Source organism: Hemiscyllium ocellatum, chromosome 36 (assembly GCF_020745735.1).
Source record: "Hemiscyllium ocellatum isolate sHemOce1 chromosome 36, sHemOce1.pat.X.cur, whole genome shotgun sequence".
Taxonomy (NCBI): Eukaryota; Metazoa; Chordata; class Chondrichthyes; order Orectolobiformes; family Hemiscylliidae; genus Hemiscyllium; species Hemiscyllium ocellatum.
The window spans coordinates 42,749,861-42,767,185 of NC_083436.1; the positions used below are offsets into that span (position 1 = coordinate 42,749,861).

The window sequence follows — 17,325 nt, forward strand, 5'->3', positions numbered from 1 at the left end:
GAAAGACTATACAGTTTTCTACTACAGAAAGCCAGTTGAAGGATTTAGCTGGAGCTAATCTTTAAAATGTTCTATATATGTTTCAGAATTAAAAATTACTCCCAACCCAGAACTACAAATTATATTTATAGGAGCTGAAGTGAATCTCTAGTTAATGCCCACAATCTGCACACAATTTAAAAACTAATGTACAATTAACAGAGAGATATTTCCAGAATTTGAAATAAGCAATGAAAATGTGAATAGTAAGTAACATGGTGAGAATGTTGACTTTTTAGCGTGGACACGAAAAGAGAGGTTTCATTAATATATAATTTCCAAAAGTGTAATCAGAAATTTGAAGAATGTATGCCAATATATTGCATTTTCTTTCTTGCCTAGACCGCCATGAGACCTGTGCCAAGTTACATCCAATGGCCTGATTATGCTCATCATCCTTTGGGTATCTGCCATTAAGTTTCAAATAATAATTGCTCAGATGAGTACTTGTGTAATCTAAAGGCTTTCTTTGGCTCAAAGCTTGAAGCTTATTACTGACATTAGTGTAATTAAAGTGAGAGAATTTGTTGCTACAAAATACATTTATCATTGTTCCTAAATTTCTGTGTAAAATGACTAATCAGCAGTCAAGCATGCATTACCCTTCAGATTAAAGGATAGGCATGCTAATAAGCTGGTCTCTCATTCACCCAGAAGAGTGTTCAGTGGAAGTGATGCGGCATGTATGAAGGGAAAATTGATGGGAATGTGTACTCCATTGTCCAGGGTACCTTAGTCAAAGCTTTACATAGAACATATAGTGGAGAAACAGGCCATTCAGCACAACTAATCTGTGCTTTACATGAGCTCTTTCCACCCTACATCATCTCACCCTGTGTGCATAATGTGATATTCCTTTACACCCTTCTACGTTTATCTAGCTCTTCTGTATTGAAACAGCTTCACTATTCTTAACCGGGTTTTAAAAAACGATTCTAAAAGCACCTTCCAACCACTGACCACTACCATTTAGAGGGGCAAGGGCAGCAGGTGGAAACATGGGAACACCACCATGTGCACATCCCTTGAACCACACACCATCCAGTCTTGTAATGCGGCACAGTGGCTCAGTGGTTAGCACTGATTCCTCACATCATCAGGTACCCAGGTTCGATTCCAGCCTCAGATGACTGTCTGTCTGTGTGGAGTTTGCACATTCTCCCTGTGTCTGCATAGGTTTCCTCCCACAGTCCAAAGATGTGCAGGTGCAGGGTAGGTGAATTGGCCATGCTAGATTGACCATAGTGTTAGGTGCATTAGTCAGAGGGAAATGGATCTGGATGGGTTACTCTTTGGAGTGTCGATGTGGACTTGTTGGGCCGAAGGGCCTGTTTCCACACTGTAATCTAATCTAATCAATGTTCCTTTTAAGTCAAAATCCTGCTATTTCCTCCCTGATGGTAGTGTGGGTCAAAAAACAGCACTTGGACTGCAGTGGTTCATGAGCTCAACTCACCACCATTCTCTCAAAGGGCAACTAGGGACGAGCAATAAATTCTGGTCCAGCCAGGAACACCTATATCTCATGAGTAAATTTAAAAAAAACACAAGTTTCTCCTGTATTCCCTTTTGGATTTGTTAGAATTATCTTAAATTTATGCTCTCTAATTTTTATTTGCTCCAAATCCAAAGATGTGCAGGTTAGGTGAATTGGCCATGCTCAATTGCCCATAGTGTTCAGGGATGTGTAGGTTAGGTACATTAGTCAGGAGTAAATGTAGAGTGATAAGGTAAGGGAATGGGTCTGGGTGGATTAATCTTCGGAGGGTCAGTGTGGACATGTTGGGCCGAAGGACCTGTTTCCATTCTGAGGTTCTATGATTCCCCTTTATCAAAAAAGCAGAATTGCAGGTGATGCTGATGCCCTCACCTTCAAAGTGTGGGAGTGAGCTATTAACTCATCTAAGACCAACAGTAGAGTTCAGAGATGGACATTTTGGCTTCATAATGGAAAGAAGTACCATCAAACCAATATTCATCTTGTGCCAAACAATGCAACAAATTTGAAGGTGAAATAGGCAATTTAGTTCCTTAAGCCTGCTCTACCATCAGTAGCAGTTATTCTGTTTGTATTTTGCATTCCATATTCTCATCTGCCCTGATAACCTTTGATTTTTTTTTTAACTTGAGAATCTATCTACTTTTGACTTAAAAATGTTAATTGACTCTGCTTCCACTGTCTTCTGACAGAATTTTGGAGTTGTACAGCCTTCTGAGAGAAAATAATTAAAATAGTGTTTTGTAATTCTGGACTCCCCCATGAGGGATTCTCCCTCAAGAGAAAACATCTTTTCCATGTCAGCCCTGTCAAGGTCATTTGGATTTTATACACTTCAACTAAGTCACCCATTGCTCTTCTAAATTCCAGTGAAAACGAGCCCAGTCTGTCCAACTTTGCATCATTAGACATTGATCATTCCAGGTATCAATCTAGTCAACATTTGCTGAAGTGCCTTCACTGTATTGAGAGATAAATATCTTCTAAGTAACTTGTTCACTGATGTTATTGCATACCTCTGGGAACAGATAGGCCTTGAACCCATTCCTTTTGACTCAGAAGTAAGGATACTACCACTGCATCACAAAAGCCACCTTGTCTATTGAGAGATATTGCAAGGGGCATAAGGATTTACACCTTGCCTTTCTTGACCTGGAGCAAGCATGCAACAAGGTGCTGAGGAGGAAGAGCAGGAATGTCAGGGAGTGAGAAGAAAGAAGAGATGTGGTACTGGAGAAGTGGATCACCATCACTGAAGACATATGTTTGGACTTGTGTGCCTCAGTGAGGTTTGAAGGGTCTACAAGGCTCAGTCCTCAGACTTTCTTGTTTGCCATTTCTCCACACTGAAGAAAGTCAGAACTGTCCCACCCTGGACCATGCTGTATGTGGATGATGTGACCAATCGTTATTGAAAGTGTGGAAAAGCTACAAGCAAGTATAAGTCAACAGCAAAAGAAAATAGCAGGTTAAAAATGTGTGGTAAGAGTTGCCTATCCCTGGATTGCTCATTTGCAGACCAATTAAGAGACAGTGGCACTGTGATGACACCAGAATTCAGGTCCCGCAGTTCAATTATCCAGCAAGACAGCAAGTTGCAGAGGAAGGTCATACACTGGATAACTGCAGCGTAGAATAAGTGCAGACTGGCAGTCGGCATTCTTGACAATCAAAGATTGCCACTTTTGGCTAAAGTAACAGATCTATAAAGACCTGTCTATGTCTGGCTCTGTTGTAAGGTGGTGAGACCTAGTCCTTAAAGAGATCAGACGATAGAAGGCTCACTTTGCGGTATGAGGACATTGAGGTAGGTTCAGCTTGTCTTGAAGAGACCAGTCCTGTAATGACAACATCCAGGAGAAGGACTCAGTGATGAGTGTCCAGGAATGCTTAGGAAAGGACACGAGGAAGGTATGGCACTTCACCTGAAGGTTAGGATGTTGGAATGGGCTGTCCCAGGGAAAAGGAAGACCAAGAAGGAGATAGGTGTGAACCAAGACCCCACCTAATGGGGAAAAGGGAGAGAAAAAGAAAGTTGTGATGTCCCAAAAGTGCACACATACCAAGACATCCATCCTAGCACCTTCATTGTGTTAAAAGCATTTGAAGTAATTCCTCAGTCTTTGAGATTTCACCTGTTTCCTGATGGTTATAACTTTTCAGTTCTTACATGGATGTTTTAAATGTCTTTACACCTTCACCTGTGTGTGTGGGTCCCTTAGGTAAAATAGTGACCAGAACTATGCACAACACTCCAACCAGCTTTCTGTACAAGTTTGCACATACATACTTCCCTTGTTAATTTGAATACTCTTAATATCAAAGCCTGTGTCATCCTTTGTTTTCAATGTCAGTAACCTGGGAGAGTGGATGGAATTTGTCCATCATCATCATCATCATGCTATCAAGCTTATTATTAAGTACTGGTTGCATATTTTTGAAGAGAAATTTAATATAATTAGCTTTTCATTTATGTTTTGTGCTCTCATTCAAGGTGTTTCTGAATCAGAGCAGTCCTTAAAGGGAACTTCTCAAATCAAAATTCTGCCACCAGAGGACATAGAATCAATGCGGGTCGTATGCAAAGTGAGTTGCCAAACTTTGACTCATCTTCGATGTAGCTGAGTTTGTACTGAAATAAAACTCAATATCTCACTGACTATTTTGGCCTGCAATCCTGAAATGAAAGTCAACTCACTCCCCATCCCTAATCTATGTTGTTTATAAAGCAAACCAGTTTATGGAATACTCTACATACTCTTAATAATGGAAAGCTGCTGTCCTTGAATGTTGCAAAGTGTTCAATTGAAATGAGCTCTTCTGCACCACCTCTCTTAACAACTTGGATTTATATAACATCTTTAACGTATGAAAAGAGTTGTGACATTTCAAGACAAATTTTGACAATAAGCATTGGGCAGGTGTCTGAAAGCTTGGTCAGTTCGGTTTCAGGGGATGCCTTAAAGGGTGAGTGAGAGATAGAGAATTATAGAGGTTTAAGAAGAGAATTTCAGGTTTGAGTTTCTTGGTAGGTGAAGGCTGATTCTCATTGATGGGGTGATTAAAATCCATTTGGACAAAGAGCCAGATTTGGCAAGATGTGCAGATGTGGAGAGAAGGAAGGGTGAGGCATTGAGAGGATTTCAAAACAACAATGAGAATTTCCAAAATTATTTTGCTCAAAATATATATTTGAAAATTCTTTGTATCTGCTTTAGGGTCTTATATTAAGCTGAGGACTTAAAATTTTGTCAGGATTCTAGCCCAGGAAATTATAACCTGTGTGATAATTGGTCTTGTTTCAAATGCCACTGGCAATTAGCAGAGATGAGGAACTTCTATCCAGAACAGGCTCTCAGCTGTAAAGTCACAGAACGCTACATGTTAATGTTTCCAAAAGGGTTTTCTTCTTGCACTGAGAGCATTTACGTGATGATTGGTGCTAATTGTAAGGCTGTCTCCTTCATTCCCATTTTAAGTAAAAATTGCAGCACATACATAGTGTGAGGAAAACCATTATTAGAAGTCACATTAAACATCCGTAATAAGATAAAATATAAGCTCTTAATCTTTTCCAGGACTAACTTTGAAAGCACAGGTTTTGTACTATATTTAGCTTGTGGTGTGGAAATTTTGCGTAAGTAGATGTATTTTATCAATAAGTCATCAGAATAGATCTTTTTTTATTTCAAAATGGTGAAAGTTTGCTGCTAGTGTGCAGACTTGAAAACGGCAAGTGGGACATTGGTACAGCAATAGCTTTCATTCGTGTAGACCGTAATCATCATAAAACATCCCACAGGGTACTCGTAGGAGCATTACACTCTACTGTGATTTCATAATCCCTGACTAATTAAAATGAGAAAGTGATAGCCATTTTATATAGACCAGACCTGCAACTGGTGCACGTGCACTTATACCCATTATATATTTGAAATGTCTTATTTGTTGGAACTTGCCATCTAACTTTAAACGGTTCTATTTGTGTTGCAGTTTGCCCGGGAAGTACTGGACGTTGCTGCAATGATGGTGAGGCCAGGGGTAACAACTGAGGAGATAGATCATGCTGTTCATCTGGTATGATGGTTCATATGGTTCATCTTAAAATAAAAATGAAGCGTAAATAACCAAAGTTGAGCAAACTGACCTTAACCTTTGAAGCATCATATTTTATACAAATCCTTAACCTTCTCCTCAAGGCTTGCCATTGATGTACAAATCAATACTTGAGGAAGAGCAAGTTTTTCACTGACCTACTGTAATTAAAATTGGATAATAAATCATTATCTTCTTTTACTCTTTCTTGCCTCCCCCTCTTTCTGAGCGAAGAGTATTTTCCATTTGAGTGTCAGGAGCTCTGAGTAGTAGAATACTTCAAGCTTGTTTACTGATTTGATTAAATTTGCTAATGTAACACTGCCTTTATATTATGGTGCAATGCTCCATTACTGTAACACCCGTGAGCATCTAGTGATTTCACCTTAAATGGGAATGTAAATATTATCCAACTGCTCTGCGGACAGTTTTAAAGTTGCAGATTACAACATCCTTCTTGTTTCACTTATTTCAGTCAGAAGCAAGTGAACAATCAGATATAGTTGTGTATTTTACAGCTGCCAAATTCCCTCTGGTTGTCTGGGTTGTAGGTTGTAATTGATCACTTGAATAAAGGTTCAGATCAATTGGCGACACACAGAAGAAGTGTTTTTGTTGTTAGTGTTGCTCGTGTTATTTTGGACATTGTGTACAGTCAACAAATTGTTTTCACAAAAGCGCCTGCTTTAAATGATGAGAACAATAATGTCAACTTTTAACCTTTAAATATCATCAGTTGTATATCTGATGATATTTAGCAAGTTCATCTTTGACATTGTCCTCATTAACATTATTTTGCCTTAATATTGGTAAGTTAATGTAGCTTGTACCTCATTGAGCACTGCAAAACTTATTTTAACACTGTTTCCCATATGCCCTGATTAGCCCCAATAGATATAAAAGAGACCTAACAGGCAACTTTTTCATGCAGAGGGTGGTACATGTATGGAATGAGCTGCCAGAGGAAGTGGTGAAGGCTGGTACAACTGCAACATTTAAAAGGCTTCTGGATGGGTATATGAATAGGAAGGGTTTGGAGGGAGATATGGGCTGGGTGCTGGCAGGTGAGACTAGATTGGGTTGGGATATCTGGTCAGCATGGATGAGTTAGACTTGAAGGGTCTGTTTCCATGCTGTACAGCTCTGACTTTATGACTCTATATATAAGAAATAAACAAATATGGAAAATTGTTGGAGCTCCTGCATAGATACTTGAACATCATTCGTCACTTTGTAGTTTGATTTCTTGGACATATTCCTATTTTTGGCCTAACTAATCTCCTAACCATGTCAGTAATTGCTCTCAATTCCATGCTTTAGTTTTGCTTTAGGACTGTTATTTGGAATCTTTGAGGGTGTTTGACAAGTCCATAAGACCTACAGTATATCCATTCTTCTGACTACAGCATCAGCTATTTTAATTAAAGTTTGATGGATCAACACATTCAGGATATTTCTCTAATCCTCTCAATTATCTCCAAATTGATAATTCCATCCCTGTTCATAAGCTCCAAGAAATACTTTGGATGGAATCTCAAGTAGTGAAATTGGCAGGGGATCCGGAGATGAATTTATCGAAGCTACGTTAGCCACAATAATGGGCTTACTTACAATTTCTCAAGTGTGAACATAGTCAAAGATTAAGATGCAAGATAACTATTTTTGCTTGTTTAATGAAGACTGGCATTTAAAATTAAATTTCTGTATTTGAATTGATCCAGATCTGAATGTGAGAAGCTAACCAGTGTTCTCTTTATTTAGGCCTGCTTAGCACGCAATTGTTACCCATCACCACTAAACTATTACAATTTTCCCAAATCATGCTGTACTTCGGTAAATGAGGTGATCTGTCATGGAATCCCAGATGCACGGCCATTGCAAGAAGGTGACATTGTTAATGGTGAGTAATAACACAGCAAGCGATACTGAGTGTGTAGGAAGATAACAAAAAGCATCGACTTACACAGTGCCTTATTCTGTGTCTCAATAATCCATAGTATTCTTTCTGCACAGCCCATTCAGTAAAATTTGTTATCAAGCACTCTGTTTACTGGAATGCTCCACCAATCAGAGATTCCAGTATCCCCTCCAGGGTCACTGATGCCAATGTTACTAAATCTGAAGTGATTGTAAGAGTCACCTGTAAAGATTCCAGTACTTTTCCTTCAGAACAGAGACAAAGATGGGTTCCCAGCATCTGCAAGTTGCAGTGGATGTTAAAGCATGTTTTGATTACATTCCTACAGTTTACCATAAACTGCAATGGGTTAACTGCTATTTTGAGTTTACCAAAACCACTCTATCCTGACACATGATGAGTAATGAAATGTTTGTATTTTTCCGCAGTGGACATTACGGTTTACCGCAATGGCTTCCATGGTGATTTAAATGAGACTTTCTTTGTCGGTGAAGTTGACGAAGGCTCAAAGAAACTGGTGCAGACTACCTATGAGTGTCTGATGCATGCTATAGATTCAGGTGAGGAAATATGACTTAAATGTTCCATCTTTGAACATAGTGTGTGCAAAGACAGAACTCTTGTAAAACTGAGCACATTCCTCATTGGGAGTATCCTCAACATTAACAACCCTCCAAAAAAAACATAGAATTTACAGCAAAGAAGCAGACCATCTGGGCCAACCATGCGAGACTGATATTTGTGATCAACTTTAGCTTCCTCATTCCTCATCTCACTCTATCAGTGTAACTCTCCATTCCTTTATCCCCTGTATTCACTTCAAACACTGCCTGTGTAATGAGTTCCACACTTTCACAAGTCTCCAGGTGAAGAGGTACTCTCTATTGAGTTTCTCAGTCTGTATGTTATATTGAAAGCCCTCAGTTTTGTTCTTCTCCATAAGTGGAAACAGTCTGTCTCTGTCTTCTCTTATCATTTTCTTGAAAGAATCCGTGTCTGTCAGACGACAGGCTTTGCGCTATTACAGCAAGAGAGGACCTTGCTAAACGTGCCAAGCCAGGACTTTTATGTAGCTAATCTCCATCACTGAATCCTCAAAATAAAACCCACATGGAATTGTGGAGAGACGCAGACACTGCCACATGTCACTGAGGAGTCGGCCCCTCCTCAGATCAAGTGGCAGACTAATCACCTTAGATTCAGCAAGTGAGAAGCTATTGCTTGGCTTTGTGAATCTGCATCTGCCAAATAATATTAAATAAGCTGTTTTTAAAGAGCTCCATTAGATTAATCTGTCCACTTTCTCTTTTTGAGAGAAATCAGCCTGTTCATCCTTTCCTGACAGGTGTAACCTTGCTGCAATCACCAGCAGAACTAACAAATCATCCTAACAATATTTATGTTGGTCACAGTCCACAACTTTGCATCCAGGTTACCTGAGCAATGAGGTACATTGTGTTATACTGAAGTTTTCGCCAGATCTACTTGTTTGAGTTCCATGTCTCCATATTACAATTTCTCTTTCTGTTTCTTAGCTTGATACATTTTTTGTAACAAATAATGCCATCGCAATATGTTTTCTTTGCAGTAAAGCCAGGTGTTCGGTACAGGGAATTGGGTAATATTATACAGAAACACGCACATGCAAACGGATTTTCGGTTGTTCGAAGCTATTGTGGACATGGTATCCACCGACTGTTTCACACCGCCCCCAATGTGCCACATTATGCCAGTAAGTCATGCCTGCTTAATCTTGTATAGGTGAAATTCAAATGCTTGCTTTCATTACTGTGTTTAACCTTCTTTAGAGATGTGCTCAGTGATTCTTTTTTAAGAAAAATTTCTAAGATCTTTTCTGTCCCATTCTGACCCACATTCTTAATTCCCCACCAACCTGATGCAAAATTGGTTTTCAATGAATGTCACAGAGGCGTGAATAAATTTTAATTTTTACTGTTGAGTGAAGCATGTGATAGACTCCCAGACCACCTGCTTTCTCTGTTAGCAAGATGGCTGAGCAAGTCATGTATGTACAGCTTCACTCAATACATAATCTCATTTTACTTGTGTGACAAAGTGCGCGTTACGTAACTTTGACTAGTGAAAGAACTGTGGGTGGGGATATGCAAACTTTCTTTTTTAACCTGGCATCTGGAGTGTACTCTTCGAGGAGAAAGTGAGGTCTGCAGATGCTGGAGATCGGAGCTGAAAATGTGTTACTGGAAAAGCGCAGCAGGTCAGGCAGCATCCAAGGAACAGGAGATTCGACGTTTCGGGCATAAGCCCTTCTTCAGGAAGCAAGGATGCCTTCCTGGAAGAAGCTCTCTTCCTCCCATTCCTGAAGAAGGGCTTATGCCCGAAACGTCGAATCCCCTGTTCCTTGGATGCTGCCTGATCTGCTGCGCTTTTCCAGGAACACATTTTCAGATCTGAAGTGTACTGCCTGAAAGGTTGGTGGAAGCAGTATGTCGAACCTAATGAATTTCAAAAGAGTAGTGGATAAATATTTGAAGAGAAAAAGCTTTCAGGACTATGGGGGAAGAGCAAGGGCTAATTGAATCATTTTAAAGTTAAAAATCACACAAAGCCAGGTTCTGGTTCAACAGGTGTATTTGGAAGCACTAGCTTTCGGAGCGCTGCTCCTTCTTCAGCTAGCTACCTAATGAAAGAGCAACACTCTGAAAGCTTGTGCTTCCAAATATACCTGTTGGACTAGGACCTGATGTTGTGTGATTTTTAACTTTATCCACCCTCGTCCAATTGCGGCTACTCCACATCATGGTCACTCATTTAAAGAGGCAGCAAAGGGATAGTGGTCGAATCGCCGTTGGTCCTTTGTCATTCTATGATTCTCAGATCCTTGTGCAGAGAAAGTTTACTTTACAGTGCAGTATTTGCCCTAAGGTTAATACTTGGCTCTTTCAAGCATCCAGCAGTCCTCTGATAAAATAATGCAAGCTATAAATACTAATTTGTTGCCAGTAAGACCTGGAGTGTTATCTGTTCCAAACTTGCAGGACAATTTTATTTTTATTGCATTAAAATCTGTGTGTGGAAAGTCGACAAAGAGCAAAACTCATGAACTTTATAAGCATGAAATATTATTGACTTAAGTCTCACCTGGAAATTACTTTAACCAGAATGTTTTATTTTTAATTTTAAGCATGATTTGCAGTTTATGATTTCTTTTGTGGTTTTGGCTGAGTTTTCAGGTAACCTAAGTCCATTAACTCCTGTATGTTGGTGCTTTATTTCACCTGTGACTAATTTACAGATGGCACAGATGTTCCTAGATTTAGTTTTCGGTTAGAGCAATTCAAAGTAAGTTGTCTTGCCCAGCTTTCTCCCAGCTTAATCTGATTAATTTCCAAAGTAAACATGCTGTGCTTTGAATATTTTTTCTGTAATGAATTAGAATTCCTACAGTGTGGAAAAAGGCCCTTCAGTCCAGCAAGTCCACACCGACCCTCCAAAGAGTAACTCCTCCAATCCCATTTCCCTATTACTCTACTCATCCCCGAACACTATGGCCAGTTTAACATGACCAATCCACCTAACCTGCACATCTTTGGACTGTGGGAGGAAACTGGAGCACACAGACATCGAGAGAATGTGCAAACTTCACACACAGTCACCCAAGGCTGGAATCGAGCCCAGGTCACTGGCACCGTGAGGGAGCAGAATAGGCGAAAACTGCTCATAGTATTCTAAATTGTGATCTAAGTCACTTTTTTTTTTTACTATTCCTGCATGGTTGCTGTTTCAATATCAAATAAGCAGGAATCTCATGTTTAAACTTGTCGTTTTTTTTTGACAACTGATTTGATATACTGAGTTTCAAAATTTGTGTTCTGTAATGTTTTGCAGCAAGATTATAGTCTTTATTTTATTTATTTTGCAGCAACTGGTATATAAAAGATAGGCCCTGTATAATTTTTGCGGTTGCCAATGTGAATAAGAACATAAGAACTCGGTCCAGGAGTAGGCCGTCTGGCCCTTTGAGCCTGCTGTGCCATTCAGGAAGATCATGGCTGATCTTTTCATGGACTCAGCTCCGTTTACCCTCCCTCCCTCCGAAACCTTCATTGTTCAAAGAATATCTATCTTAGCTTTAAAAACATTTACTGAAGTAGCATCAACTACTTCACTGGGCAGGGAGTTCCACAGATTCACAACCCTCTGGGTGAAAAAGTTGCTTCTCAATTCAATCCTAAATCTGCTCCCCCTCATTATGAGGCTATGCCCTCTTAACTTGTTTCACCTGTTAGTGGAAACATTCTCTCTGCTTCTATCTTATCTATTCCCTTCATAATTTTATATGTTTCTATAAGATCCCCCCTCATTCTTCTGAATTCCAATGAATATAATCCCAATCTGCTCAGTCTTTCCTCATAAGCAAACCCCCTCAACCGTGGATTCAACCTAGTGAACCTCCTTTGCACTGCCTCCTGTTCCACTACGTCCTTTCCCAAGTAAGGAGACCAAAACTGCACCCAGTACTCCAGATGTGGCCTCACCAGCACCTTGTACAGCTGCAACATCACCTCTCTGCTTTTAAACTCAACCCCTTTAGCAATGAAGGACAAAATTCCACTTGCCTTCCAAGTTACCTGCAGAACTATCTTCTGTGATTCATAGGTCCCTCTGCATAGCAGTATGCTGCAACTTTTTGCCATTCAAGTAATAATCCTTTTTATTCCTACCAAACTGGATCACTTCACATTTATTAGCATTGTATTCCACCTGCTAAACCTTTGACCACTCATTTAAAGTATTTGTGTTCCTCTGAAAGGTTTCCTAGTCCTCTGCACATTTTGGTCTGCCGCTCATCTTAGTGTCATCTGCAAACTTTGACTCACTACATGTGGTTCCCAACTCCAAATCATCTATGTAATTTGTGAATAATTGTGGTCCCAACGCTGGTCCTTGAGGCACACCAATTGATTGCCAACCAGAATAGCACTCAGTTATCCCCACTTTTTGCTTCCTGTTAGTCAAACAATCATCTATCCACGTTGATACTTTACCCGTAACACCATGTATCTTTATCTTATGGAGCCGCCTATTGTGCAGCACCTTGTCAAAGTCCTGTTGAAAATCTAGGTTCATCACACCTACTGGGTCCCCGTGGGCCACTCCTCATAATATCTTCATAGAATTCCAAAAGAGTAGTTAAGTGTGACCTGCGCTTCATGGACCCATGCTGCGTCTGCCCAATGGGACAATTTCTATCTAGATGTCTTCCTTGATAATAGACTCAAGCATCTTCCCCACATTCCTGATGAAGAGCTTATGCTCGAAACGTCGATTCTCCTGCTCCTCGGATACTGCCAGACCCGCTGTGCTTTTCCAGCACCACACTTTTTGACATTGATTATTCCTGTCTCATTACACAGGACCAGATCTAGGACAGCTTCTTCCCTCATCAGTTCCATTACATACTGTTTAAGAAAACTATCGCGGATATACTCAAAAACTCCTTCTCAATGTAACCCTGACTGAGCTGGTTCAACCAATTGACGTAGAATAAAATCCCCCATGATAATTGCCATTCCACTTTCACAGGCATTAGTTATTTCATTGTTTATTGTCCATCCCTATGTGATGTTATTATTTGATGGCCTATATGCTACTAGTGACTTTTTTTAACAAATTAAAGGCACCAATTTTTTCATGAAGGAATTTATTAGAAGAGCATACAGAAATGTTTAAGTCAAGCCTGATAGACTGGTTAGTAAGATTAGATCACATTGGGATCCAGGGGAAGCTAGCTGGTTGGATGTAAGTTGGCTTGAAGGTAGGATTGAGAGGGTGTGGTGGGAGATGTTTGCTTTTCGGACTAGAGGCTTGTGGCCTGCAGTGTACCACAGTACGGGGTCTCCTGCTTTTGATCATATTTATCGAAAGGATAAACATGAAAGGATTCAGAAACGATTTACAAGGATGTTGCATGGGCTGGAGGATTTGAGCTTTGGGAGAGGCTGAACAGAGCTGAAAATGTGTTGCTGGAAAAGCGCAGCAGGTCAGGCAGCATCCAAGGAACAGGAGATTCGACGTTTCGGGCATAAGCCCTTCTTCAGGAATTATTCCTGACCTCACTTTCTCCTCCGAGAGGCTGAACAGGTTGGGGCTGTTTTCCCTGGACTATCGGAGACTGAGGGGGTGACCTTATAGAGATTTATAAAATCCTGAGGGGCATGGATAGGGTAAATAGACAAAGTCTTTTCCCTGGGATGGGGGAGTCTAGAACTAGAGGGCGTAGGTTTGGGGTGAGGGGGAAAGATATAAAAAGGCCCTAAGGGGAACATTTTTTACAGAGAGTGGTGTGTGTATGGAATGAGCTGCCAGAGGAATTGGTGGAGGCTGGTACAATTACAGCATTTAAAATACATCTGGACGGGTATATGACTAAGAAGGGTGTAGTGCTGGCAAATGGAACGAGATCACATTGGGATGTTTGGTCATCATGGGCAAATTGGACCGAAGGGTCTGTTTCCATGCTGTCTATCAAATGTGATACAGTGCAACTTGTTGGTCATGAGTCTTTCTTCAACTCCACCACACTCAAACCTAATCAGTCATCCAAAACCCAGGCATAACGGAAGCCAAGGGCACAAGTGAAGAATCCTCATAGAAATTCCTGTCTGACTACCCAGTAGTGAATTTCTGTATAGTAGCAGATTTCTGTGAGGTCTCCATCCTACTGTTGACTATCTTTGTAAGAATGCGATTGAGAATTTAACCATGGATTTGTCGTTTCAGAAAATAAAGCTGTTGGAGTGATGAAACCTGGTCATGTGTTTACGATTGAACCCATGATTTGTGAGGGTAAGATGCTAATGACTTGTTTCACAAAGTTTTATTTAATTTGTACTGAGTTGGTAGAACAATGGAATGCTATGCAAATTTATTCTGTTTACATAAAAACTTATAAAATGGCTTGAAAATTATTGTCTCCTTTGGGAACATTCTCAACATACAAGAAAGTCTGAATTAAAATAGCAACAACAGTGGGCTACTTTTGTTGCATTATTCTAAAATGTTAACATTTGCTATAGGTTAACAATATCTATTTTAAAAAAATAGAAACCAAGCACAGGTTCATTTCTGTAAGAATAGAACTGGGAAACTGGTGAGGTCATAAAACACTTGTATCAAATCTTAGTTAAATCATATTTTGGCAGCTGTCCATAATTTTTGTCTCCAGAAGATTGAAAGGAAAAAGGATTTGTAGAAAGTGAGAAAGAATTGACAAGAATTGGAGCAGCACCTTTATCAGGAGAGAGTGAGAGACTCCCATGTAGGCGGAGAGTAGAACTGGTGATGCAGTTTAAGAATTACATTAAAAATCTCACAACACCAGGTTATAGTCCAACAGGTTTAATTGGAAGCACTAGCTTTCAGAGCACTGTTCCTTCAACCACCACCTGATGAAGGAGCAGCGTTCCGAAGGCTAGTGCTTCCAATTAAACCTGTTGGACTATAACCTGGTGTTGTGTGATTTTTAATGTAATGATTTTTAACTTTGTACACCCCAGTCCAGCACTGGCACCTCTGAATCATAAGAATTAAGGGTTTCCCATTTAAGTCCAAGGTAAGAATTCTTTTCTCCTGTTACTCTGTGGAAGTCTCTCCACCTGGAGGCTGTGCCATTAAATAAGTGCGAGACCATCTTGTGGCAGAAAGTGGAATTGCGGCCAAGCCAGGTCGGCCATGACTTTATCAAATGGTGGATCAGGCTTGGGGGATTTGAATTTCTTTAATGTCTTGTATTTGTGCATGCTGGCTGAGTGTCTGCCTCTTGTGTTGTATCATTTACTGATTTGCTACAGATGTATTTGTAAATAGTTTGATGGTTTCACAATTTAAAAAGAACCCTATTCTGTTTCCTGCCTGTCAGGGGCATGGCATGATGAGACATGGCCAGACAGCTGGACTGCAGTAACTAAGGACGGCAAGCGTTCTGCACAATTCGAGCACACCCTTTTGGTTACGGAGACTGGCTGTGAGATCTTGACAAGACGCCTGGAGGACAATGGTCGGCCTTATTTTGCATCACAGTTGTAGCCCAACCTCCTTACTCATGCACCTGCTGGCAACTTCTTGCTGTCTTCACCTGGAATTCAACAAATGCCTTAAGGCACTTGATTTTGTTTTGGTTCGGATGCTGCAAAGCACTGGATGCACAAACACTCTGTTTGCAATATATCATCTTGTCTCTTCCTCCCCCTCCCCAGAACACCTCTGGTCCCAATGGCACCTTTCTTGCTTGTATCTTAAATGTTTCTTATTTGAATAAAATTTGTGGCTTCTGTCTTTAGATTGTGAGCTATTATAAAAGACAATGGAAATTGTGACTAGTTGCTGTAAGGTTAGTTGGTAAATGTCCTCCAAAAAATTGATGTGGACATAAATATTTATGTTAAAATGACGGAAGAAGACACTACTCATTCAGAAGAGAAAAGGCATCTATTATAAACTTATCTGGCTGGAGATTCTTTCCTGATCAGATATAACTTGAAATACTGATTGTTCTGATGGAGAATATTCAATACTGTCAAAACCTTTTGCCTAAATTAACAGTTATATTCATTTTATGCCATGATTAGACAAGCTAAGTAATTTTTAAATTAAATTTGTAAATGTCTTATTTTTTTCCTAATTGTTGAAATGCTGGTCATAATGTTGGTTCAGTGTCATTGACGGGGTTAAGGCTTGGGATCTGGGAATGTGGGATTTTGTGTTTCTTTTTTAAACTTTTACTTTATTCTGGCCTCATTGCGGGACTTGAAAATCAAATTTAAACACCCTGCCTGTATAGAAGACATTGTGTTACATCTAAAAAGTGGACCCTACAGAATCTTAAATCTACTGGAAAAAGTTATTGTCTTCCTGCATTCCTGCACACTTCCTCCAGTTTTAACTTGAACAAAGCTGCAGACCAAATAGATTGGGGAAATTGACTCACTGTTTTCGGTCGATCTTTTATTAGCCTCGTGGACAACCACTTGTCCTTTGAGAGGTGTTGTTGGGAATTGGCTGGTTTGCACAATGAAAAATTAGCTTTCTAACTCTACTGAATATCGCAAAATCTCTTAGAATCCTATGTGCACATTTGAAAGATTGGTAACTCCAACCCAAATTTAATGATTGCACGTTGGATGTGATGGAATGCTGTTGAAAAGGTCCCCCCCCCCCCATCATTTCTGAGCTGGTTTCCCTCTGTTGATGCAGCGACTCTCACTAAAGTATTGCACCATGGCCTCCTTTCCTACCCACTTTAATTCCTCTGGTTCTGTAAGTCTGTTTCTGTGCTGGAGTTCCCCTTACTGCTACATTGCTGGAGCTGTGTGGGTTACCTTGTCAAGTCCTATTCATCTTATTATAATGGGGATTAGAACAAGAAGGGTTTTGATTTAAAACCCTTTCATAAAATAAAGATGTGTAATCCACCAGTAGTGATGATAAGAGTTTCATCTGAAGGAATCAATGTCTTTGCATCCCAGTATTGAAACATAATCCTGAAGAGCTATTTGTTTTAAAAACAGAGTGAGGAAGATCCATCTGGTTGAACTGTTGGAGTCAGCATGAGCTGCACCTCAGTGAGTGTTATCACAAAGTTGGCAATGGTTAGGGGCTAGGTGTAGATGGTAAAAAATCTGATACGTTTGCTTAGGTTGGAACAACTGTACAACTTATTTGTTAGACCTTGAGAGCAAGTTTGGTCATTTTACTAGTTTGCTATTGGGGTCCTGCCTCTGTACAATAAAAATAT

General features: G+C 40.0%; 1 protein-coding gene across 1 annotated transcript in view; it reads left to right on the top strand.

Annotated features, from left to right (window-relative positions):
- Positions 1 to 15,870, top strand: part of metap1 (methionyl aminopeptidase 1) — a 31,506-nt gene extending 15,636 nt beyond the window's left edge. The window contains exons 4-11 of the mRNA XM_060851599.1: positions 382 to 442; positions 4,032 to 4,123; positions 5,531 to 5,614; positions 7,394 to 7,532; positions 7,979 to 8,110; positions 9,139 to 9,282; positions 14,313 to 14,378; positions 15,451 to 15,870. Coding sequence (XP_060707582.1) covers positions 382 to 442; positions 4,032 to 4,123; positions 5,531 to 5,614; positions 7,394 to 7,532; positions 7,979 to 8,110; positions 9,139 to 9,282; positions 14,313 to 14,378; positions 15,451 to 15,617 — 885 coding nt within the window. The 3' untranslated portion in view covers positions 15,618 to 15,870. The remainder of the gene's footprint in view (positions 1 to 381; positions 443 to 4,031; positions 4,124 to 5,530; positions 5,615 to 7,393; positions 7,533 to 7,978; positions 8,111 to 9,138; positions 9,283 to 14,312; positions 14,379 to 15,450) is intronic.
- Positions 15,871 to 17,325: the final 1,455 nt, after the last annotated feature.